A 26,565-nucleotide genomic window follows, 5' to 3' on the forward strand; every position below is an offset into this window, starting at 1 on the left:
CAGCCCCCATCTACAACCCACTGCTTATTAAACTTTTCTTCATTTTAAAAAAGGCTGTTAAATTTACAACATTTTCTGTCCCATTGAAGAAGGCTACCTAAACAGAAAAAAAACCCCAAAACACAAGACCAAAAAGTATAATCCAAAACAAGTATCTTGAACCCTGTCTTCCCAGGTGAAACATTTTCACGCTCAGTTGGCTCTCCGAGTGCTTCTCTCCACAATGAAAAGAAGACTGAAGTCCTCCATTTTTGTCTCTGGGAGAGCTATTATGGATAAACCAGATCTAAGTTATTTTTCATTACATCCAATAGCAAATGTGAAAACCTGAAGTCAATTGTTGCAGTGGTAACTTCCCAGGCACTCAAAAAAACAGCTGCTTGTCAGAGGTGAACGCATGGAAGATGCAAACAACAGCACCTAAGCTGGAAGTTTGCTCAAAACAGCATAAAAATAGGGTTAATAGGAAACACTTCCTTGATGATTAGGTTAGACCTAGCCTAGCACAGCTGGACAGAAGCAGAAACAACCCTGCAGAAACAGTCATGGTGAACCATCCTGTACTACTCTGTGGGGCAAAATGCCAACAATTCTGTTGTAAATCTCTGAAGGCAGCAGTTGTCTATTCAGCAGAGACTCTTCAATTATTCAAATATAAATCATGTTTTCATATTCATGTGACCTCATCTGAATCTCACAGGGGAAAAAAAAAATTAATGACAAATTAATTTGAGTCAGGCGTCAGCCTAGTATCATATAGACAAAGATGGAAGCATTAGAATTTCAGTATCAGTAAACAGAACATTATGAGATTAATTAAGAAAATCCCAAAATACTAAATGTTTAAAAAAAACTCTACAGACCCATTCAACCAAAAGCTTTTGTGTGAGGTAGCCTGATCCCACATGGGATCTCACATCTGAGATAGCAAGTATTACTAGAGTGTAATAATAATGAATTTCAGATTGATGACAAAGAGTAAACTTATTCAGGAAGGAGACCAAGAAATTACTGATATTATCTGCCCCACTGCCTGTTTGAGGATGAAGTATTAAAAATAGGTGTATCATAGTAACTACTTGATGCCATATATGGCATAAAAAATAACTCTTCTGCTCTTTCAACAGAATGATTGTTCAAGGCCTTCTGTCATGCAGAGAAAGACTTCAAATCTCAGTTAACTTAACAGGATTAAAACCATTTACCACCTCTTCTCTCCATTCATCTTAAGCTTAACAATGTACCATGAAACCAAGCTGGTTGGACACAGGAAGATGTTCCCAAAGGAAGCAAGTTACCCTGTTGGTACCCCACAGAAAACCACAGAATAGCTACACACATTTGGGAAAGGTCTGATACTGTTTGCCCAGAAAGCTGCAGTCAGTGAGAGATCTACTGACAGTCTTAGGGTACCAAAACTGGCCAAGTAACACATGATCTGGATGCAACACTATTCTGAAGATCTGCTAAATAACCTAGTGAGAAGTGGAAAAAACTGAGATACTTTCATGCTAGGACAGATGATCTAAGCACAGGAGTGAGCTACTCTGATCAAAGATAAAGAATTTCCAAAACTCCCACCCAGTAACAGTTGATCTTCACACCTTTTAATAAAAGATTTGCCAAGGGCAAAATTTAGGTAATAGCTCAAATTAAGGAACATATTTAGAGACATTCAGAGGAGTTTTCTTCCACTGAAGTCCATTAAGACAAAACACAAACAATATTCTGTAATTGACATTAAAATACTTTATTGGCTAGACAGAATGTGCAGTATGCATAGAAATATACTGAAATACAAAGTCCTCCAGAATACTCCTCTATAAAAACCAAAACTCATACTTCTACATCTTATTTATATACATTACCAAATGTATTCAAGAGTGTGAATAAGGTCATATTTGCATCTCTTTCTTCTCTTGAAAGCACATCTGGTGCAGTCCAAGGCCTTTTTGTTTCTTCAAGAGAAAATTGCACAGCTACCCTATTTCCTCATTTGGCCTGAAAACTGATGAAATTTTACATACTCTTCTCTCCCTTACTAGATCCTTTCAAGCTTGACTTCTGTCTCTTTTTCTCCCTCTGTCCCAGTATGCGATAGACTTTTTTCTTAGCCTCCTTTTGCCTCTTGAATTTCTGTTCATCCTCCTTCTGCTTAACTTTGAGATATTCTTTAAGCTGTTCCCGATGTTTTACTTTGGCTTTCTTTATCTTGTAATTATTCACTGTACTCAAAGCACTGAGCAGGGCTGATATCTAAAACAGAAAATAGATAATCAATATACGTGCAGCTCAGTTTTGGTGAGCAAGAAACAGTTTAACCTCAGCCGAGACACACATAATGAATCAGAGATTCAAGGCAAGTTTCTAATTATCTCTGCACTTGTTACCCAATTTCTAAAATGGTTTAATTATTTATCCTGTTAGGAAGTTAATCAAAGCTTTAATTTTTGTGAACTCTGATTTTGGTTAGATAGCTTTTAAAAGGTTATGCCGAATTGCTACTACAGAACACTTAAACTGCAGTTTGGAAATTCTTGGCTCTGCAAGCACGCTAATTCTCAGTTTTGGAAGAAGAGTATTTGCTTCAAATCCTCTGTTAATAATGCGTGGCAATGACAAGTCAAATAAAAACCTGCAGCTGCCAATTTAAGTCACCCATAATATGAGAGCACTAAATCCAAGTGAAATACCTTGCGAGTGCTGTGACAAGGACAAAAGTCATAATTAGGTGACCTACTAGTCTAAAAAACAGACACCATCCACTCAGTGACAGTTCCATATACATACTGTGTGCCAAACAGGAACAAAATAAATTGCAAGTGATCATTTTTCACTAGGAACATATATATCTTTAGCATTAGCAGTAGATACAAGTGCCAAAACAATAGTTAGCAAAGCTTTAAACAACACATTTACCCTTTAGGAGTCCTTGTTTCAGAGTAAGTGATAATTACCTTCTTTTCATGAGGCTCCCTGATAACAGCTGGTCTCCACTGGTCTTTTGGAGTCTTGCCTTTCTTCTCAAGATTCTTAGGCTTGTTCTTAAAAGGCAGAGCCTTCTGCAATGCTTTAGGAATGTGGAGCTTATTGAAATGCCTCTTCTCCCTCACAATAGGCTAAAAGAATGAAAATAAAAGATACATAAGACTCATGATCTTAAAAAGCTTTTATTTAATTTTTCATCTTTCAGTGGGAAAAAACCCACAAAACACCACAAACGAAAAAAGAAAGACACACCCCTCAAAATAAACCCCAAACCAAACAAACCACAATAAAACCAAAAGTCAAAAAACCAACATTCTCTGAAGTCCTCGGACTGAACTGTGAATGGTGTGTTCACCCCAATTACCACAGCAGGAATCTCAATAAGCTTCTGGAGAAGATTTCTACCCTGCAGATTACTTTATAAACTTTAACTGACCCACAACAATCTGCTCTCAACTGTTTTATTCCCATCTCATGCCAGGACTGTGCCTTGTGGATAAAAATTTGAAGCCACACATGCATGTGTATGAACATGTATTTATACTGCTCTCAGTTTGCACAGGTCTGAGACACACTGCAAATTTGACTATTTTTAAAAACAAAACGAAAGAGAAATATACCTTATAGAGAGAATCCTTGTTTTGTTTCAGTTTGATGCCTTGCTCATACCTCAGCTGGCCTGTTGTCTTCATCCCACTCCAAGTATCTTTCTCACCTGCTGGTTTCAGCAAGGATGTTACGGGGTTATAAAACGTTGGGATAGAAACAGGATACCAAGTCCTCACGAAAACAATATCTGAAAGAAAAGAGAATGTTACTTGGCTCTAAAACAGGAGTTCATCACATCCACATTCTAAGCGAAGACTGCCTGAACAGAACAGATACTACACCAAATGCTAGCATTGTGTTTGGTATATAGACCAAATGTCTTCAACTTTTGGTAAAAGCAATGCAAAGCCCCCTAAAGGCATGAACAGCACACATTTCTGAAAAGCAAGCAGCTGAATACCATCCCGTTCATCACTCATATTCAAGAGCAAGCAAGAGAATTCATATATGTATATGTGCCTGTATAATTACTGACAAAACCAATTTCATTTTCCTTTGCCAATTTTTATAGAAGAATGAACTTGCTTTTATTTGGCACTATCCATGATTTTGGTGTGTTTAGGAAAACAGGTCATATAAATCTAAGTAAGTATAAACTCATATTCTCAACATCACAGTGACACTCAGCAAACAGAGGAGGTAACTATCCTCTGCATAATTTCCCCAAAAGGCTACAGAAAAAAGTTAACTGGAGTTAAAATGCCAGTCCTTGGATTTCTCAGAAAGTGTCCTCCTAGCACTTGTACCACTAGATTCAATTCATCATGTTCAAGGAGAAAGGCTGTGTAAAACACTAAAACCATGCTGTGAAAAGCATTAAAACACTTGAAGATACATGTCTTCAACTCAAGCCTTTTCATCTGCATACTATATGGCTTGAGTATAACTGAAAGAAATCCAACATAAAATATACTTCTTTTTAATTTCACTCTGTGTCTCACAAGGTATTTCTTACTCTTATGAATTCACATCTCAATTATCAGATCCCAGAATTCTGAGACACGGCTTTGCAATCTGTGAAGAAGGATGAAAGTTGTGTGATAACTTACATGGAAAGTGCAACTTACCACTCATCAGCAACTTGTCTTCAAATGTTGCTCTGAAAGCACCCACGGGAGTTCGGAGGGCCTTTTTGATCTGTCCTCGGATACCACTCACACTACGGATCGCTGCACCTTCGAACTTAGCCACTTCCAACTGAGAGTTAAACATTCCCTGAAAATGTGAATTACCCACCATCATTCAAGATGCTAAGTCTCCCTCTGTGACCCACGTAAGCCACAAAAACTTAATTCCCACAAGCATATCTCATAAAGAAACAGGAGGAACATAGCACTGTCTTTAGACTAAGAGTGCTGATCATACCAAAAACCCACTGAGCTGACTTTAGGTGAGCTAATGAAAGCAATCTACTTAGTCATATATCACAGGCAAGGTTTCTAAGCATTAAACACATTTATTTAGAATTCCAAAACGGAACGTATCTACAGAAGCCTTACAGTACTCCTTTAGAGCAATTTGTGGGAACACAGGATACCTTAAAAACAAGCAAGCTGCCTTAAGTTGCTAGCTATGAGATTCTAATACAACACAGTTCTTCAAGGTTTGTGCTTCTTTCATATATCACAAGAAAGGAAGAAAAAAATATCTCTATGCCCACTGCAAATACTTGAGTGCTTCACTGTTGCAATCACTGCTTAGCTGCTTGTTGCCCCAAACGCAGAATAGCCCAACCTCTCCCTGAGCCTGAAAGCCCAGCTAAGCACAGAGGGAAGGTCAGTGAACACTCCCTTCTGCAGCACTTCCTACTCCAAACACTTCTGTAACTGAGAACTCCTAAGCACTGCCAGAAGTCTCCTTTGACTCCAGAGCAGAAATTTAGTGGGATCAAACTGACGAATGACACCAGGGAAAGATTTACATTCTCCAAAGGTGTCTGCCACTGCTCATCAGTGGGTTTTAGGAAGGAAGCAGGGGGTGGGAAGAAAAAAAAACATACTGAATGTGAACCAGGAGACTATTCCAGAATTTTTGTCTGGTTAACAATAATTCATATTCCTTGGCTAATAGTCAGTACCTTTAGAGATCACATGGAAGGGAGCTCAAAAAACCACAAGCAGCTCCTGAGATCCAGAACAGCATTCAACAAGAACTGAGAACTTCTGCCTCAGGAAAGACAATCCCAGGTTGCATTCCTTCCTAACATCAGTACATCTGGTTTTACAGTATACATACCTACACACTTACCTTAATAAAACAAGTGTTCTTAAAAATTTTGAACGGAAAACCAGTTAGCTTTAATTTCTTTACAATAGTTATGGATTTGTCTAAATCCAGCACAACTCCTGTCGCAGCAATCCGGAAGTCAGGCTGAAACATCAGAGATGAAAGACACTGCTGAATGTGTATTTCTCAAACAGCGAAGACACCATTTCAAATCACAGAATCATAAAATAGTTTGGATTGGAAGGTCATCTAGATGACCTCTAAAGGTCATCTAGTCCCATGCCCCCAAAGTGAGCAGGGACATCTTCCACTAAATCAGGTTGCTCAGAGCCCCGTCCAATCTGTCCCTGAATACTTCCAGGGTCAGGGCATCCACAACCTCTCTCATCAACCTATTCGTGTTTTACCACCCTTGTTGTAAAAAGCAACTTCCTCATATCTAGTCTAAATCAACCCTCTCAATTTAAAACCATTCCCCCTTGTCCTATCACAGCAGGCCCTGATAAGTTTATCACCATACTTCTTATAAGTCCCCTTTATGTACTGAAAGGCTGCAATGAGGTCTCCCCAGAGCTTTCTGTTCTCTGTCATGAACAACCCCAACCCTCTCAGCCTTTCCTCCTGGGAGAGGTGCTCCATCCCTTCAATCATCTTTGTGGCCATCCTCTGGACCTGCTCCAACAGGTCCCTGTCTTTCCTGTGCTGAGGGCCCCAAGGCTGTATGTGCTACCCCAGCTGGGGTCTCATCAGAGCAGAGCAGACGGGCAGAATCCCCTCCCTCGCCCTGCTGCTGCTCGTGCTGCAGCCCAGGATGTGATTTGCTCTCTGGGCTGCAAGTTCACATGGCCATAGCATGTCCAGCCTCTCGTCCACCAGAATCCCCAAGTCCTTCTCAGCAGGGGCTGCTCTCAATCCCTTCATTGCATAATCTGTTCTGACACTGGGGTTACCCCAACTCTGGTGCGGGACCTTGCACCAGGCCTTGTTGAACCTTATGGGGTTCCCATAGGACTACTTCTCAAGGTTCCCCTGGATAGCATTCCATTCCTCAGGCACGTCAGACACAGCACTCAGCTTGGTGGTGCCTGAAAACTTGCTGAGGGTCCACTCGAACCCACTGCCTGTGTCGCCAATGGAGACATCAAACAGTGCTGGTCCCAGTACAGAGGGACACTACTTGTCACCACTGCACATCAGGACACTGAGCTGTTGACCACTACCCTGCAGATCAGGCCATTCAACCAACTCCTCATCCACTAAACAGTCCACCCATTGAATGAGTATCCTTCCAGCTTAGAGAGAAGGACGTTGTGGGGCACCTGCACTCCACATTTCACTTTTAAGAGTTCAGAATTTCTAACCTTTACAGAAGTACTACAGCATGAAAAATGCAGATTGACTAGTACAGACTAGTTGAGGTGCTGCTGACATAACATTCCTACCGTTCACTAATGAGATTTCCAGAACTGCCATTCTAATTACCTTGGAAACTATCTAAAAGCCCTTGTGATCTACCTCACTATGTTCTCTTGATGGAGCAGAATCTTACTCAGACAGAAAGTCTCAAAGGAGAAGAGCTTTGTGCACTGCTCTAAGTCACTATTTTATGCTAGGGACACATGATGAAAATAGCCTTTTAAAACATGTAAAAAGACAACTGTGCAATAGGACTTGAAGGCATATTTTAGGAAGGAGATAATCACCACTCTAATAACTGTCAAGCTCATTACAATACCATGCAAAGCTTTTGTGACCAATTGTCTGCAAACATGAATCTACCTTTGATTAATATATATCTAACAAAGATCATATCTGATAAGTACTGCTTTAACACTATTTAAATTGGAATTATGGAATGGTTTGGTTTTGAAGGGACCTCAGAGATCATCTAGTTCCAATACCATGGGCACCTTCCACTAGACCAGGCTGTTCAGGGCCCCACACAACCTGGCCCTGAATCCTTCCAAGGATGGGGCATCCATAACTTCTCTGGGAAACTTGTGCGACCCACTTCACCACCCTCACAGTAAACACTCCCTTTCTGAAATTGGTATAAAAAATTTAAAATAAAAATCTCCATACAGTTTTCCACCTCAACACAATACATCTTTCAAAAGCTTGAGTCCGGCTACTTTCTCAGTTCCTACTACTACAGTGCTTTATCATATATAAACTTTCTTCCCAAAACATATCTATTTTGCCCAAATATCCATGGAAAGCATTAATCAACATTCTGCAGTAAAAAAACCTACCGTTGTGCCACTGACAGACTGAACTGCCAAAAATCCTGTCCCCTGAGGAGTGATGGGCCCTAAAAGAAAATGAAATTAAGAAACTTCTGGAAAATTCTACTACACAATATCTAGCCCCTATTTAAATTCCAAAAGCTTAGAAATACACAACAAATATACTCAATGAAGAAAACCAAAGTTTAAAGCACTCAAACTATTGCTCACATATAAAGCCCCATGAAAGTCAAAGGAACAGCTAACAAGAAGTTACTCATGCAGGGTCTGGACCCACAATGCATGCAAAGTCTCTCTGCACACAGCCAACAAATCAGGCTCCTCTTTGATATGCTACAACTTACCAGAATGCTCAGAATTTGATTAAAAGCCAAGCAATTCACAAATCAGTTAAATAATTCCCAAATATTAGACAACTGCCTATTTTCCCATACTATTTGGTGTCATTTTATGCTCCATGGGGAAATTTAAAAGACTTCTCATTCCAAGAGCTGTATTTCCTGATAGATCCTGCAAAGCTCGAGACTTTCACACCGATTAAGTGACGCAGGACAGCAGCTCCAGCACGGCCTCACCCCAGAAAGCTGCCCCGCAGTGCATGTGCTGCGGGGTGTACTTCAGCAGCCGGTGCCGCCCGTTGTGGTCCTCCATGTAGAACATGGGGATGGTCTGGAAGCGCCTCCACCCCAACGAGAGGATTAAGGGATCGCGGGTCTTAAGGATCTTCTTGTACCACCGGTGCTTCTTCAGGCGCAGCTAATCAGAAGAGAAGGTGGACCACGCTACTACAGGATAGCAACAGTGATTCTGAAATTCAAGCCTTAACTTTTCAGGAATGATTGAAAGCAATTTCTATCTGTAGGAACCCAGAGTGCCGAGAATATTTCTCTGCCTGTTTTTAAGGGTTCTTTCCCCCCTGAACAACACTGTTTTGGCTTCAAACCTTGGAAAAAAATACCAACAGTCAGACAACAACTAGAAAATACAGTGGTGTGAATTAGGTGATAGACTACTATGTAAGATTGTTGCAGGGTGAAAAATTTAGAGGTTTTAGGCTTCTCTTTGTAGTAAATAGAGTAAAAAATATCAAAATGGAGGATTGTTGTTGTTCTCTAAACCTTCTTCTCCTTCTTCTACTACTCCATATTCTGCAGTAAAAGTAGTTTGGAAAGACTGGATAGAAAATTCCACAGTTCCTAGTCGTGTTACTGAATAATTGGCAAGAAAATGAAAATAATGTATGTTTTTAGTAACTATTGGTTGAAATATCTTTTAAAGGCTGTGTAAATCTTGATAATTGCCCTCACTCCTACTTTTCCTCCTTCCATGCTGTACCTGGGTCACAGTAGTGGCTCAGTTCCTCTGATAAGACTTAATAAACAACTATCTGGAAGCATTGAAACTACAGAAGACGTCTCACTTTATCCTTTAAACTCCTTGCAAGGACTTTCAGCAAGTTCTCTCCCACCAGGAGAGACTCGATTTATGGCACGGTAAAGTGTCCCTATCTAAGCTAGAATCTTTTATACACTAAGCTTTATCTTTGTTTATCTTCAAACATTCTCACCAACATTAGGTTGACTGGAAAAAACAATCAGTATTTCACTCACTCTGAAGCCATGTTTGTATGCATATAAGCAAGTATTATATTAAACATACATCTATATACGTGCTAGTAAGTTTTCTGTAGTCACTTGTATATAGATCATGAAGGTCAGAGTACAATTAAGGTTTGCAATTCAGCAATCACAGTATCAGACCTTAGTCCTGAGACACCTCTGCAGCTCAACATTAAACAACAGTAACCTTTTCTGGTATCCAATTAAGCCTGTAAAGATCCAGAATCTGCTACTGTAGAATTACAGTTTGTGTCAAAAGCAAATCCCCTATTCAAGAGACAAGGATGGAAGTTTCTCTTGGTGTTTACTGTGTTTTCAGTAAACAGAAAGCAGTAACTCCAGACACCCTGAAGCACACCTGTACCGACATAAAATGCACTCACCCCTTTGGCTACATACCTGTACATAGCCCACATTTCCTTCGCTGTTGCCTAGACCACCCAGGATGATGGGATAATGAGGATCAAAATTCAGGACAAATTCACACGGCACATTCTCAATCTCTATTCGAACGTACATCCCAGGCCTGAATCCCTCGTACTGCACTCTGGTCTCATCATCTTGATCTTCAAATTCCGCTCGATTGAGCTGTGTGACAAAGAGAAAGCCACCGTGCGTTTCACTAAATTCAAGTATTAACAACTTGTCCATGAAGGGCCGGTTCTATTTAAAACATGCTAACATTTATATGAATCTTTTTGGGAAAGATCTAATAGGTTTTGTGGCTTTTTATTCGGAGCAAGATCTCTACCACCACAAAACCCCTCCAATTTGAAATCCCAAGCAGGCCTTTTAGTCTACTTGAAAGACAGTACCCAAGAGAAGCGAATGACTGAGTGACTTCTGATACGCCTTTCACAATGGTGACTTTGGATTTTAAAGATACAACTGCCAAAAGTACATTTTTTGATTCAGGAGCCCAAGCACCTTTTAAAGTTAATGCCCTGATGTTTAAGGTGTCGCTTTATGAGGATGCTGCACTCCCATCTCACCCAGCAGTTTAACAATATTTTTGTGCATCCTCACACTGTACATCATCAAAAGCTCTTCTGTACCATGTGATAAGAACATAGATACTGTGCAAATATTTAAGAAGACATCCTCGTGAATAACAGAAGCCTCACCCTCCTGTTTCAGCTTCTGATGTTTAGCCACCCATAAGACACTGATTCTTTTACTGGAATGTCCTTCTTTGCCCTTTAAGTGCTCTCCATACATCAGCATACCAGAGCTCGTACTATCCTTTGTGGCAGAGGCTAATACAAGGAGGTAAGGATTAATTTAACAACTATTTAGGGCAAAATTTTGTCAGAAGACAAGGCAGTGAAGCTATTAGCAATGTAAGGCAGTGTTCTCCCAAGTCAGCCAAAGAAAGAAGCTACTTTTAAGCTTACAAGTGCTTACGTAAAAAACCAAAGGCCTGGAACAAAATCAACACCTCACATTCTGGATACAGTTATGCTGAAGACTTCTACCACATGTACAGAGCAATGGTCATCAATATTTTCTCCTCAAAATAACTTCACAGTTGGATGAAAAAGACTGTCACACAGAATTTAATTATCCATTAATAACACTGCAAAATATCACACTAAAAATAGTACTGGGAAAATATATGGCACAAATTTATATGAGAAAGATTTTCACCTTCCTACACATAAAAGGATGCCTTTCTTTATTTAAAAACTTTTTAAGTAGTTGAAGTTTAGATGATACATTTTGGCTTATTCAGTGACTTAAAGTATGGTTAACCAGTGCACTCAGTTTAAATTAAGCTTTAGTTTGTTTGGCTTCTTTGCTTATTTTCCTTTCCAGCTAACAGAATCAAAAAGCTCAAGCACAAAAAAATCACAAGCATGTATTTCTTTGTGTGTACCTTCTGAAATAGCTCCTGAGCATCACCTGTGTCTCCAGGAAAATACCTTTGGGGGGCAAACTCTGTGGAGTATTTTTGAAGACATATAGCCAGATAAATTGTCAAATTAGCAGATTTTACCTGTGCTTGTTTATGCATTTCTTCTTTGAGATCATCAAAGTATGTGGTGTCCCTTCATCATATTCTGCATCAAACATTTCTTTAAGTTTTCTTTTCTTGTCCATGCGCTCCTTTTCTTTTTCCTCCTCCTCAGGTTCTGGTTTGGACATTTTTTCATCTTCCTCCTCTTCTTCACTTCCAGACTAATCAACAGTAAGTTGTCAAACATGTAAAATAGTTCACTGAAAACAACCCATTCTGATCAACACTTTCATAGACATTATTTAAACACTTTTATAGATATTAATTAACAATACTTTTTTATTGTGCCATTACTACACACCTGAAAAAATTTCAATTTTAGACGGATATTAGTAAGCTATTCATACAAGGAGACATAACTTCAGCAAGGACCAAAAGATCTCATGATGTAATCATATCCCTTTCCACTGACAAAGCTTTTTTGACTGAACATCATTTTAACATAAGGGAACAGACCCTAGAACTGACCTACTGTTATTCTACAGCTAATATAAGCATATATAATACAGGAGGGAAAACAAAGTAACTGTTGATAACATTGAGCAATACTGTGCTGGAAGGCAGCACTCTAGAGACCAGAGAGAAGGACATTTGTTTACAGACCATTTGAAAACTGACAAGATTATGCCATTATCCTCAATTTTACAACAAAATGCAAAGCCATCAAGTTGCTCAGTCCAAAAAAAATTGATTTTTTCAGTTTGTATTCTCACAGACAACTACAGCTCTGTTCTTGGAAGACATCCAAGCCACAGCATAAAATTGCTTCCACCAGCCTCCTTTATGCAGATAAGAGGAATGAACTAGGAAACTGTGTCAAGTTTCCACAATTTGTTGTGTTTAAACAGAGTACTATAATCTTCTGCATCAGATGAGATGACACACTACAAACAGTTATGATTACATTTGGTTTTAAAATACTTCTGTCATGCCTCCTGATCCTCCAGCTCTTGATTAAGCCTGACACCTACTGTTAAGTAAGTGAGGTGACTTCTACATAATTATCTTAAAACAAAAATTCAGGCTCAGACTAAAAACATGCCATTCTAGATACCCATAAGTTCCAAAGTCAGTAATACACATATCTTTTCTTCATTGCTACCATTGATTCCCTTCCTATTGATTCTACAAACACTGAATGTATTACATAGGACACTTGATCAGAAACTCATACACATGTATGTTGCTAAAGAACATAAAATGCAGATCAGACCTCCTCTCCTCCAGCAGCAGCCTTTCCTTTGTGCACAACCCCGGTTTCGAGATCTTCAAAATCTCCATACAACTCTTCTGCAACAACAAGCACCCAAGACATGTGACCATTAGTTAACCATTCTGCTGTACTGCCCCACACCATCTCTCATGTGCTCAGTACTGTACATTTCTCAGTATTGCTGTGCAGATTAGTTTCAGACCTAATATTTTGATTTCCATCAGGTTTTATATATTTGTTCTGCCCTCTCTACAACTTCAGCTGAAAATTCCCAGCTGAACTCCAGTGGCTCCTCCTTTAGCCTTTCAATACCTTTATGATTTAAAAAATGTAAATAAAGTTTAGATCATCCCAAAGGACCACCAGTATATTAGTTTGCACTCTAATGACACAAGACACCAGCAGAGCAATTGAGCTCCCATGTTTAACCTTAAAAAAGAATAAAATTAAATATATCTGATAATTTTTAGGTTAAAAACAAATGCTTATAGAAGCCTGTCAAACCACAATCATGATGCATGTAAGATACAGCCATATTATTAAAATTTCTAAAGTATTTCCTAATTTAAAAAAAAACCAAACAAAACAAAACCAACACCTCCAAAACATTTGAAGACAGATCTCACTTTTCAGTCAAATGTAATGGCAAGTTTGTCTTCTCATTAAAGAATAGTTTCTGTTTATTTCTACCATGACTACCCAAAAGAATAAACCACACATGACGAATAGCTGAACTCAGATACATAACTCAAAGCCAGCATGTCCAAGTGTGGAGAATAAGGACTCCATTTCATCATTTAAATTACATACTCTATTTTTCAGAAAGTAAATTTTCAGAAATTGTGGTACTTGCCTCCTGTTTCTACAGAGATTTACAGCAATACGTAATTATATTAGTATCTACATAATAATTTATATAATAGCTTGAAAAAACCTGTAAGTATAGCACTAAGGCAAAATATTCTATATACATAACTAAAAAGTCATACTTTTCTTAAAAATCCTGTATATATGAATCATTTTTAGAAGTCTTAGACATACCATCTTCCTCCAATAGCTTTGCTGCATCTTTATCATCCTCCCACTTCCCAGTAACAAAGCAGTCTCGAATACTGCTCACAACCTGCAAAATGATAGCGTCATTGCCTTGCACAGCTACAGCTTATCATCAACAGAAACGTTCCCCAAGACATTCCCACTCCCCATCAGAGAGACCACTTCAGAGACACGTCCAGCTCCACATCAAGATACCATTACCAAAACCACACAATGCCTCCCTGAAAGCAGGAATTTGAACCCTATCTGAATCTTGCCCAAAGGTCTTTACACTACCAAGATCTCAACCCTACATTGTATTTTCACGCTGTATTTTCACTTGGGTCTCCCCTGCTTTTTACTTTTTGGTAAATAAAGAGCAAACTATTATCCACCAAGTATTCAAGTGAGCCAAGCATTAAATTGATTTACTGTAACTTGCCACTCTTGTAAGAACAGATCTTGGAATCTGTTACTTACAGTGACAGCAAGTGGCAGAATATAAGACACTGCGGCCACAGCTCCCACAGGTCTGTTTCAATGACAACTCAGTTGTACTTTATGAGACACAGCCAGGACAGAATCAGGAAGAACATGCAGAAGCAATTATCCAATGGCATTACCTCTTCTAAATCCCAATCTTGCAGCTTTTCTATCAGAAACTTGGAGCAGTCAAGAGCATTAGCCTTCTGTTTGGATGCTTTGTCTGGACGGCTGACACGGAACAAACCTCCAAGTTCATCATCTGCATCCTCGCTCTCCTGGTCCTCAACCTCGACAGCTAAACCAAACACACAGGCTCTGATTTCCCCCCCAGCACGTGCATGAAATTCATTACCCACCTCTCTTCTTATGTTTCACAACAGCTGCAGCAGTTTATTGAGGAAATAAAAGAACCAAACTGGAATGGTTTTAAATGCAAAAGCCTGAAGAAAAAGGTACACTGATCCAGTTGTTTTTATAACTGGAATAATCTAAAAAAATATTGCCCAATAAGTAAACTCAGGACTCTTGTTCAATATTATACATTGGAACAATTCCAAAATGATCTACGAACAGGAAGGATGTGTGGCTTCTCTGTAAATCAAGAATACCAGACTGGAGAATCTGTCAGAAAGAAAACCTTGTGAAAGGTTTACAAAAGCCAAATTTTCATCGTGTTCTACAAAGGTTCTGCACAATGAGATTTGTACACTTAGACAACCACATGAAAAGTGTTAATTAAACAGAATAAATTATGTAAATAGCAATTTTCTCTTCCTTTTAAACCAGCTATTTTTTCCTTGACAAACACCTGATACTAAATCATGTCTAAGAGACTATTCCACAGTCACTTTGAGACAGAAATTCCTGAAACCAGCCAACAGACAACATCCCTTTATGAAACACAATTACCACAATTTGCATAATATCTGTCAGATGATTATGCAAATGACCAAACCTTAAATGTTTGGAAGAAATAGATGTACCAGAAAACATGAGTAACAACAGAGTAGTTTGGAAAATGAACTCAAAATGCTTTTTATGGGAGAAGTAAAAACTGTCTTCCTATTACAATCATTAGTGAAAATGAGCATCAGCAATTAAAAAGTCAATTAACTTTCCTCAAGCCTCCCACCAAAAGAAAGTGCTCAAATATTCAGACTTGAACACTTGGTAGCAGCTGAAAAGCCACCATATATTGCAGACAAGTTTCCAAACAGATTTGTACCTGTTCCATATACAAGTTTACGAAGATTGGGGGTTGATCGCTGCTGTCTTAGAAAGGCCTCAGCTGCCTTCTGTGTGAGATCCTCTTTCCACTTGAGTGCACCTGAAAAGGGAAAAAAGTCTACATTCTACCTCCAGAAAAGAACAAGAATTAGGAGCTACAAAAATAATTTCAGTAAGGACATGACAAGAGGCTTAGGAAGTGTAGACACAACCCACAGTTTCTTTTGCTCATACTCCATATACACACAGAAACATAAACTGTGGATAACAAATTATACCACTGATTTTTTTTTGTTTTGACAAAATTTTAAGAACTTATTAACAACAGTAACAGCTTTGACCATGTTCACAATGCTAAGTGACTTCTTCACAGACTTACAGAATGTTCAAGGTTGGGAGGGACTTCTAGAGGTCCCCTTGTCCAGCCCCACTGCTTAAGCAGTCTCACCTAAGGCAGGTTGCTCAGCACCATGTCAGGATGGTTTTTGAACATCTCCAAAGATGAAGATTCCTGTTCCAGTGCTCAGTGAGTAGTTAATGCATTTTAGTAACATTCCCCCAAGCATATTTTATTCATTCTAGATGTAGGAGAGCATCATAATTTGTTTTACACACATAGCTATAAAGATTAAAGAGAAGTATATGCAAAATCAATGAAGTTTATAAAATGAATCACCTCTGTTTTAGAGGAAGGAAACCTGACACTGCATACTACAATGCATATGACAGGCTTAACAGCAGGTATTTCTAGCTTTCCTAACTTGAACTTTGCTACTTAAGAACTATATATAAATACATATATACATATATATATATATACATGACAGGCAACATTACAGAGTACTGAATAATTATATCCTTTAAAAATTAATCCAATTAAAAATGGACAGGAAAAATTAAATATTTATAGTATACCTGTTGTGTCAGCAGAAAGATCTATTTTTTCTTCATACTCCTCTTCCTCTCTGAGTAGATTCTCCACATCATCATCCTCAGTATCTACAGTTTTAAGTTTAGTCTGTCTAACACTATCAGCCTTCTTTCCTTGACTGTGCTGAAACCCATTCCTATTTGACTCTTCAGTGTCTAATTCCTCATGTGACCCTCCATCATCACCCTCTTCAAGCAAAGAGTCCTCATCCTCAGATTCTGATGCCTCTTCTGCGGTGCAGTTTCCCGAGTCTGTAGTGAGCACTGCTTTTCTTTTGGGACTGTGATCCGAGATTTGTGATTTCGTTTCTGTACGTTCACTGTTCATATCACGCTGCTTATATGCAGCTCTTTTGTTTGCAGCCTCAAATTCACTCTCTGAGCTTTCATCTTCGCAAGGCCTTTTTTCATCCCCCTCCTCCTCTTCCTCCTCGTCATCCTCCTCCATCTCACTGTCTTCAGGGACAGTTTCTCCTTCTTCTTCAGAGCTCATCTCCAGATCATCATCGCTGTCTGCAAATGCTGGCAGTTCATTCACAGCTTCTTCCTCAGCCACCTCTGTTTTCAGACGCTTGGCTCTCCTAACACTCGTCCCTTCCCTCAAGAGCTCTCTCTCGCTTTCTTCCTCAGCATCATTTTCATCATCACCATCACTTCCATCTTCAGACACTGCTTCTTCTTCTTCCTCTTCTTCTTGGTCATCTTCCTCACCACTTGCTACATCATCATTTTCTTTCTCCTCATCTTCAAATACGGCCTTCCGACGAACTCTTCCAGTCTTCAAATCCACCTGTCTCTCTTCTTTTGGCATCACAAACCTGTTTTCCCAAAGACCACATTTGGGGTAAGATGGTTAAGTACAAGAAAATTTTAACGAAGCAATGAAACTTCATGTTAATATTTTTAAACAATTTTACAATTCTTTTCCTAACAAAGCGAGGTTATGGAGGACATTAGAAAGGCACTGGTGTTCCTTAATGTCTCCTTATTCAAGAATATTGAATGTTATAGCCAAAAATCATTCCAAGAAATGTCTTCATTTTCCATGGAATGAATTAAAACAGAAATGTTACTTGTATCAGCAAGAAATTCCTGGAAGGCAGGACTACACTGCTTGCAAAACTTTCTAGTACCAATTATTTCTATCCCAAAATACAGTGTGGCATATGAGTAACCTCAGAAGAGGAAGAATTAGACATTATGTCATTTTACTAGCTGTGCTCTATTGAGATTTTTTCCTAAATTAGAGCCTGAAATTAGAGATTCATTCATGCTCAAACACTGCTCAGAATTCAAAACTTACTCTTGTCCTACATCTTCTGAACCCAAGGGTGTAGAGTCCATGAAGAGAGAGACCTTGCTTGATGCCATCTTAATATCAATGGCTGAGTGTGTGGAGATGAGGCTCTGAACAAGTTCATGATTGGGTCTCACTTCCTCCTGGAAAGACAAGATTTTTTTTTTTACTTTTCAATTAAAATGAAGAAACAAATGTCTAATGATAGCTATCAGTCTAAACCAGCAGAAATACGCATAAGCAAGAAAAAAGTGCAGAGCACTTTAAAGAAACATTTTCTCAGAACAGAACAGCAAACTCTCCCTTCCCCTCTTCACATTTCAAGAATATCTATAATATCAACCCAAGAAAAATTAGAGGGACTCCTTCACAGTATACAACCACTACAGTAAATATCAGCAAGCACAGATCATCAGAGACCCAAAGGTATTTAGCATTTAGCACAATTTTGTTTGTATGCAAATCTTTTTTCTTTTTCCCTTTGACCAGTCAAATCCTTAAAGTGTTCTCCCAACAATCACCATGCCTTGCAAAGTAAGAGTGATAATAAGTCCAGCACCAGGAGTTTTCATATATCTTAGGTCAATACTTGGGAAGTTATTACACAAACTTTAGGTACTTAATACTAACTGATCTTCCAATGTTTTGCACAATAACAGACAAGAGAAACATCCCTTCTCTGAAATCCCTGAAGGAGAAAACAAGTTTACCCACTATAGATAGATAAGGATTGATTATTTTAAAGAAGCTTATTTTTAAACACTTATTTTGGCTCTAAGGATAAAAATTACATTTTCCAAGAGAATTCAAATCACCAACAGCATTCTCTTACCTCTTCTTTTTCATGAGCATGGCTTCCACCAAGGTCAATGTAAACAGCATCTTTATCATACACAATGCCCCCAACTCCTGAAAGAGGGGCATAGACGAGCTTCTCTTTCTCATTTAAGGAACGTTTCTTCTGCTGCTCAGGGAGAGCACAGGGGTCTGGCAGGAAACTCACATCACTTACAGTGAAGTCTCCTACACCTTAGGGGACAGACAAAGGAAGCAACAAAGTTTGCACAAAGTTTAGATTCTGAAATTTGTGCAATTCACCATGAAGAGATTAAAAAAAAAAAAAACAAAAAAAAACCAAAGGAAAAACAAACAAACAAACAAACCAAACCCAAACATTGTGGCATTCAGTGATTCATCAACAGAAAGCTCTGTACCAAACATCCAATTCGTCTGCCTTACCACTGAACTTAGACAAGTATACATAAATTCACCAGAATCCTGCAAAGATTTGGGCTTGTTTCTTTGCGTGTTTTTAACAGAGGAAAAACAACAACTCACTTTTCAGAGTAGGTCTGTAAATTTATTAATAAAGTATTTCTTAATTTAAACATTTTAATCATTCACTTAAAATATTAAATTATTCAATGAACATGAGAAATACATTACATAAGCCAAACTTACTTTTCATTGTTAGGGCTGGTATGTTTTGCACTTTAAGCACCTTTTAAAATGATACAACTTTGAAAAACTTTAAATACTGTGAATATTGTGTTTATCAGTGCAACAGAACTGCACAATTAAAAGCAAAACTAATTACAAGATTTATTTTCACAAAAACATGCATTATGAAAATAATTTTCAAAAACAGAACAGGTATTTAGAAAGGTGAAAAATCTGTTGCATAACATACACTTTAAAGATACAAATCATTTCAGCTACGTTGTTTTTCACAGATCAGTACAGAAAGAGTTCTAAGAATCTGATAGATTACCTGGCATATGAATTTGACTTTTGTTTTTTAGGTGTGCTCCTCTCAAGTATCCATACAGTGATATCTTCCTGTCACATTTGGGATTGATTCGAACATCCTCGGGGTTGGTCAGCTCTTCCATTCTACCCAACATTTAAAATGACAGTTAAAATACCCAGCAGTCCCAAGGATAAATTTTGAAAAATGTAACTTAACAAAAGAGAACATCACTGCTGCCACTGCATGATCTGCAGATTCTAATAATCAAAACTGAATTATCATAAGAAAAAAAAACATGGAAAAAAAAGGTCTTCTAAAAACATTTTTAAATTGTATTTTTAAAGTTGTACAATAACATTCAACAGTGTATTTCCAGAAGGTTTACCGACATTTCACTGAACATGTACTGCTTTTTTAGCACATTTTAACTACTGTTTATAGGCTTGGCACACACAGCACTCCTCAAATCAATTTTACCATTAGAGGGCAAACAGCTGAATGTCACATTACCCGAAGCCACACAATACCTTCTCTTCCCTAAGAACAGTGGTGAGCAACACAAAAGCTACCACAGAAAAAAGACTGGCTGTTTGGGGGCAGAGGAGGGGGAAATTCCTTTCTACACTGCACATGGGAGGCAGCACAAACACAGCCAAGGAAGAGAATGGGACACACACCCTGGCTGCAGATCAGCACAAAGCTGGCCCAACAATCATGAAACTGCAACAGTTACAGCAACCTAAAACAATGGTACTGAAAAACTGCAGCATGTGGGTTTTGCGCTTTCCCTCTCTTTGCTTTGTGTATTTTGCAGGGCTTTGCACGATGCTTACCTACTTTTCTGACAATTTTTCCTGAAGAACTAGAGCTTAAGAAGAGGCTCATTCAAGGCACCTTGGATTATTGTGGGAGTTTAGTCATAACTGTAAGCATTCTGGCAATAAAATATGCAAGGTGAGGTAATTTCTCAAGGAGGCACAGCTGCCACCAAGATTACTTTTGTGTTCCAAAGAGACTGTGAATCAAACAGGCAGACGGAGCAGAAGGGATATTCCAGGGAACTCGAGAGGACTAATTCACCAGCTGTTGTTTAATCACTGGAATGCTGTTTCTTTCCCACAGAAATTCAGTATAATCATCAACAAGCAGAATTATTTTAATTATTCTGTATTTCCATAGTGTTTACAATATACCAGAGGTATGCACATGATCTGGCACAGGTGAAAACCTCATGGCTGAACGGCACAAACCTGCAGAGGCACTTTCCCTTCCCAAAGCCACCCAGGGAACACCAAGCACCCATTCACACACAGAGTTGAGGCTATTATTATAGCTTTTTCAACAAACAAGGTGCTATCTAGGCTGAGATTGAAGAACAGAGAGAAAAACAACACACCTGTCTGCAAGAACATAGGGGTGAGACGTTTGCCAAGTAAGAGGCCGGAATTTCATAACCGAGATAAAACGCCCCAAATTGTGAATTTCCTGCTTTTGATATTCTCCGTGAACCATCCCAGACAAATAAAACAACTTAGCACCCTAAACACATTAAAAAGACATAAAAACATAAAACATCAATTTAATACCTGTAAAACTAAAAAAAAAAATATATATAGTAATGCAATTCTAGTTTGTAAATCTTAATTGAAAACTGCACATTACAATTGGTTCTGAAAGATCAAATTAATCACTTTACTTCAACATGAAAATTGCCCCCTAAATCTTAATGGAAGACTATTCACATCCTGAAGACCTCATACAGACCTACAAGCAGATCCTCCTTGCACAGAACCTGCATAACAGACCTAGTAGCATGTTTCAGCAGGTTATCACACTGGGATAGAGAATAACCACACAAGTATTTTAGCAAATAGAAGAAAGATGAAACAATCCGATATAGTATAAACATTGTTCACTTATCTATTTAAAAGATGTAAGAATGTTGTAAACACTTCAGTATTGACCCACTTTTAATTTAGTTTCCATAAAGCAAAATAGATGAAAAAAGTAATGTTAAATGTCATACCGGATACACTTCAGTCCAGAATCTGTGCTTTAGCTTCTTTTTAGTCTTCTTTAATTGTTTGTTGTTCTTGAATGTGTCCAAGTGGGTAAGAACTCCCATAATTTTGGGAAAGCCATGTACCTGGCAAATGTTCAGGAATTCAAATGTCTCCATCTCAAATCCAAAGCTGGCATCAATGAGCATTAGAACCTGAAAACACAATATCCACATTTCACTACAGCAATACCACAGTGCCCACAGGAGCCAATTTCAAAGACCACATCTTTAAACTCTTAAGCTTCTCAGGAATCAAAATTTGGCGAAAGGTTCTGTACTTTATTTGCATATACCCTGAAAACCAACTTTGGCTTTTTATTTGAAGTATGGAACTTGGCTGCTAAAGATGTTCTAGATGCTCTAGGAATGCATAACATTCGGTTTAAGATCTGAACAAGTGTTTACCTGCTGAATTTAAAATATGCAAAATTGATTTTCTTCCAATATTTTCAGGAACATCTTAGAAAATTAATAAAACTCTTGTATCTGTGTCTTGAATGCACTAATAGCACTAAGGTCAAGTCTTCAGGTAAAATGAAACAAACTTACTTCACTTGTTGCAATTGCTGTTACACATCACTAAAATGCCCTGACACAGGAAAACAGCAGCCAACAGTCATATGAAAATGGAAGCAAAGTTGGTTTAGGGTCTTAACAATAAAGAACTTCAAGCACACAGGAACTGATGACAGATCTTCAAGAGCTGATGTAATCTCAGCCCCTAACAATAAACCCAAACAGATTCTCAGCACCACCATGGGCACACAGAATCATCCACCACATCTACTAGCAGAGAAGTGTATGTATCATTTGGTACAACTCCCTTACTCAGTAGAAAACATGCAAGTAGAACACCTAGATCAGTGTACACATTTTTTAGATATTTATATAGTTAATACTTAGACATGGATCCCAAACCCTAATCAGCTGTAAATAACATATTCCAAATCCACATGTAAAGTACAATTCTAAACAAATGGATCGTGCATTGGACCCCAGGATCAGTTGATGTAATCCCCTGATCCAAAAGCTGCAAGTAAATTACAACAGTCACCACATTCCACTGAAATCAATTATTTTACTACACAACATTCTTCACAGATTGAGACCTCAGAGTGCATAAAAAAATCCAGCTAACAAACTAATACATATTTCTACTTTGAGCATTAGTTGAAAAATTCTTGACTAGAAATCATTTTCAGATTTGATATGGTTTAACCAAATCCCTTAATGAGAAGTCACTGTGTCACCTTGGCTTCTTATAACATCTTCCACTAAAAGTTTACCAGTTGCATTAGCAACGAAGTTTAGTAGCATTTCCCTTCTTTCACATCCTCCCCACCACACACACATTTTACTTTCCCCCATCCCCCATGATGAGGAAAGTCCCTGGTTTGCTCCAGAACATTAGGTGTATCAAAGATCTTAGGTCCTGTTCTCTTTGAAACCAAAGACAGTTTTGTCTTTGATATCAAAAACTGTGTAGAGAAATCAGACACTGATGCAGTCCAATCAAAAGTAGTATTTTCAATATAAATTATAGTAAAAATCACATTCCATTGTTAACTTACCAAATCAGCAACTTTAGCCAGGTCGATCATTGTGTTAATGTCACATCCACATTCAATAATGGTCAGCCGGCGTTTTTTACCTGAAAACAGAATTAAGCATCAAAAACTGAAACAGAGGGAGCAAACCAATTAGGACAGTTTTCTTTCCAGGTCACATTCCTGAAGTTCCTCCAGGATATCTGGCACTCAAATTCTGCATGTAGATCATCCAACATGCACCACAGCAGAAGTGTCTGTTTTTACCCGCTTATAATTCTGCTAAAATATAATTTTTTAATTTAAGATTATCAGATCTTCTTTCATCGTAAGCATGCCAGATCACACATCCAAATGATTTCTTCAAAATGACCAAAAATTATGAGAACATGAACACATCCCAGCTCTCAAAGCAAGACAAGTAAGGAGCTCAAAATAAGAATTTCCATTTGTCCTATCTTTGTTCTCACCTGAAACAATTGTAACAGGACCCCGGATTTCAACCAGCTTTTGCCTTGTGAAGTTCTTAATGAGACACTTTATCACAGTGCTCTTCCCAACCTTGGGAGGGCCAACCACAACCACCACCACGGGAGGTGGCTCCAAAGGAGTCCGGTCAACCACAGGAATATGATGCTTTTTAGTCTTCAGATCCTGAGTTCTAAAAAGAAATTTGTAATAAATAAATACAGGAATGTCATGGATTCTTACATGGACATTCACTATTTGAAAGTCTCCGGTATTTGCAAAAGCTTCAACACCAAGGCTGAGCACAAGCACCCACACCAGCAGGTATGTGGAACCCCCACTGAGTCGAAGGAGCTAGTTTCTCCAGTGATTAACACAGAGTACAATGTAACAGAGACGAACAAAGCATCCCACTTCCGACACACACAGAAACTACACCGGGACTGGGTGAATGCTGAGAGCCATGCAGACACACCAGTGAAAATTACACTCTGTGTATTTCTGCACAAAGTAACAAAGAAAGCCTAGGCAACACCCATCCCTCCAGCCGCCTCTGCACACTCTATAGCCAGTTCCCACTTCTCACCGATGGAAAGTCCTGGCCATCCGCACAGCGGACTGGACTGTAAAGGCTTTGGGGTTTCTCTTCCGTGCATTCTCCTCATCTCCTATTCCCAGGTCATTGAGATAACGTTTCCTTTTCTTCTCTGCCTTTGGTCCGCTATGCTTTGCACGATGCTTCTTCTTCTCTTTTTCCTCCATCTTACTCTTTCAACAGTTGCTCACAATCAGTAAGATTCAGAGTTCCTCCGCGGGACAGCGGGCGCAGCTGGCACAGGACGAGAGCACAGTTAGCACAGGGCACATGTGCACAGCACACCAGCTGGAGAACACCGTGCAAGCACTACCAGACCAACTCACGGAGCTCATTCACGCCCTTCCCGGCCGCACACGGGCTCACGGCAGCCCCCGGGCCCTGCGCTCCCGGCCCAGGGCCGCGGGCTCCGGGCAGGCCGGCAGTGCCCCGGCGGGGCGGCGGGCGCTGGGGCACGGCCGATACTCTACCGCGGGCAACCGCGGGGAGCTGCCGGGCACACCGCGGGCCCTCAGCTCGGGAAGGGGTCCTCCCGAGGGACCGCTCCCCACGAGCAACCACCACATACCTGTGCCGTGCCGTGGGCCCCAGTCCTGCCCGGCCCTGCGCTGTCCCCCTGACCCTGCGCTGTCCCCCCGGTCCGGCGCTGTCCCCCCGGCCCGGCGCTGTCCCCCCGGCCCGGCGCTGTCCCCCCGGCCCGGTCCAGCCGCCCGGTCCACGTGGGCTCGCACGGACCGCTCCGTTGCGGAGCCACCCCCTCGGAAACACCGGCTGCGCGCGGAGTTCCGGGCGCGGCGGAGCGCTATTGCCGGCGTACATGGTGTCCCACAGCGGGGGAGTGGTGGCGGCCCTGCGCCGCCTGTACCGGGAACCGGGAACAGGAACCGGGAGTCGGCCCCTATCAGCGTGTTTAGGAATAAATTACTTTCCCGCAAGCTCTGTGAAAGCCCGCGGTAGCTGCCCGGCGGGGCCGGCCCCACGGCACCAGGGCGGAGGGGGCGTGGGGCCTCCAGCTGCCCCAGTTCGGGGCAGTTCCCGTACGAGCTGTCAGATGTGGCCCCAGCAATCAATGTGAAAAGATAAAAACGCGAATCCTTGCCAAGGACTATGGGAGGACGAACAAGTCATAGGGTAAAAGCCTATGAAGGGCTTTTCAGTGCAGTGAACTCGGACGGAATCACAGAACCACAGAAACAATTGGAATTTCAGCCCCCTGAGCCCCCCGGGGCCATCGAGTCCAGCCTGTGACCGCAGACCACCGTGACAGGAGGCCTTGGCGCTGAGTGCCACGGCCCCTTAAGCCTCCGGGGACGGTGACTCCACCACCTCCCCGGGCAGCCCACTCCAGTGTCTAAACACCTTTTCTGTGAAGAAATTCCTCCTAATTTCCAACCTAAACCTCCCCTGGTGCAGCTTAACACCATGTCCTCGCCTTCTGTGGTTAATACAACTTAGGTGGGGGCATTTTGCAGGTACCAAGCCCCGCACCCACAGGGACATGACCAGGCATGCAGAGGGCATGGTACCCTAGGTGAGAAGTGAGTCATTGTTTTATCTCAGGTCTGTGCCCACGCCTGAAGGTCAGTCACCCTGAAGCGCATTATAGGTGCAGGCCCTGCTTAATGAAGCGAGGAGCCCTCTTGTCTGGGGTGATTTGCCTTATGGCATGAGCCAGCGAGGGGCAAGGCTGTTAAAGAGGTGTCCAGGTCGTGAACCGCTCCCTCTGTGATGCTGGCTCCATCCTGCCCCCAGGCAGGTGGCTTCCAGCTGGACTTGTAGCTGCAGGGGCCGTGGCTTTCACACTGTTCTGCTGCTAGAGGAGGTGGCTGTGAAGAAAAGAATGTGATTTGCAGGTTCCAACAGAATGAGGAGCTCTGGACACCCCGCATCGGAGTAGGCCCAGGCTGACCATAAGTGGCACTGGTGGATTTGGGTCCTCACTATCTCTTTGACAAGTTATGTAGAAGAAAATGCATTTTTCAATATTTAGCATGCAAAATCCTCCCTTCTTCTATAAACAGAAGCATTTTACAGGCAGTAGAAGAGTAGTCCAAGTACCGAACACATTTGGTTCCTGCCCCAGCTCTTCCTCAGCATCACCTACTCATATGGCAGCAGAGATGCTGCTAGCATGCAAGTCCAGGGGAGGCTACAATATCATCGTTGTGGAAGTACCTCCTACATGTTGAATAAGCATTCAGTTTGTGTTCTGTCATTCACCTCATAGCAAGGACAGAAAGTATACAGGAA

The 26,565-nt window shown here is 40.3% G+C and overlaps 1 protein-coding gene across 1 annotated transcript; it reads right to left on the reverse strand.

Moving 5' to 3' along the window:
- Positions 1 to 1,762: 1,762 nt before the first annotated feature.
- BMS1 (BMS1 ribosome biogenesis factor) lies at positions 1,763 to 24,952 on the reverse strand. The gene is given in 24 exon segments (XM_082286660.1): positions 1,763 to 2,256; positions 2,958 to 3,119; positions 3,609 to 3,784; positions 4,665 to 4,812; positions 5,845 to 5,967; positions 8,076 to 8,134; positions 8,645 to 8,825; positions 10,088 to 10,276; positions 11,685 to 11,737; positions 11,740 to 11,866; positions 12,919 to 12,995; positions 13,960 to 14,041; positions 14,577 to 14,734; positions 15,665 to 15,766; positions 16,582 to 17,414; positions 17,900 to 18,036; positions 18,726 to 18,922; positions 19,665 to 19,786; positions 21,040 to 21,182; positions 21,670 to 21,858; positions 23,277 to 23,356; positions 23,723 to 23,913; positions 24,307 to 24,549; positions 24,884 to 24,952. Coding segments are annotated over 23 exon segments (3,942 nt in total). The 5' UTR covers positions 24,483 to 24,549; positions 24,884 to 24,952; the 3' UTR covers positions 1,763 to 2,019.
- Between the last annotated feature and the right edge of the window lie 1,613 nt (positions 24,953 to 26,565).

The sequence above is a fragment of the Coloeus monedula genome (assembly GCF_965178545.1).
Source record: "Coloeus monedula genome assembly, chromosome: 8".
Classification (NCBI taxonomy): Eukaryota; Metazoa; Chordata; class Aves; order Passeriformes; family Corvidae; genus Coloeus; species Coloeus monedula.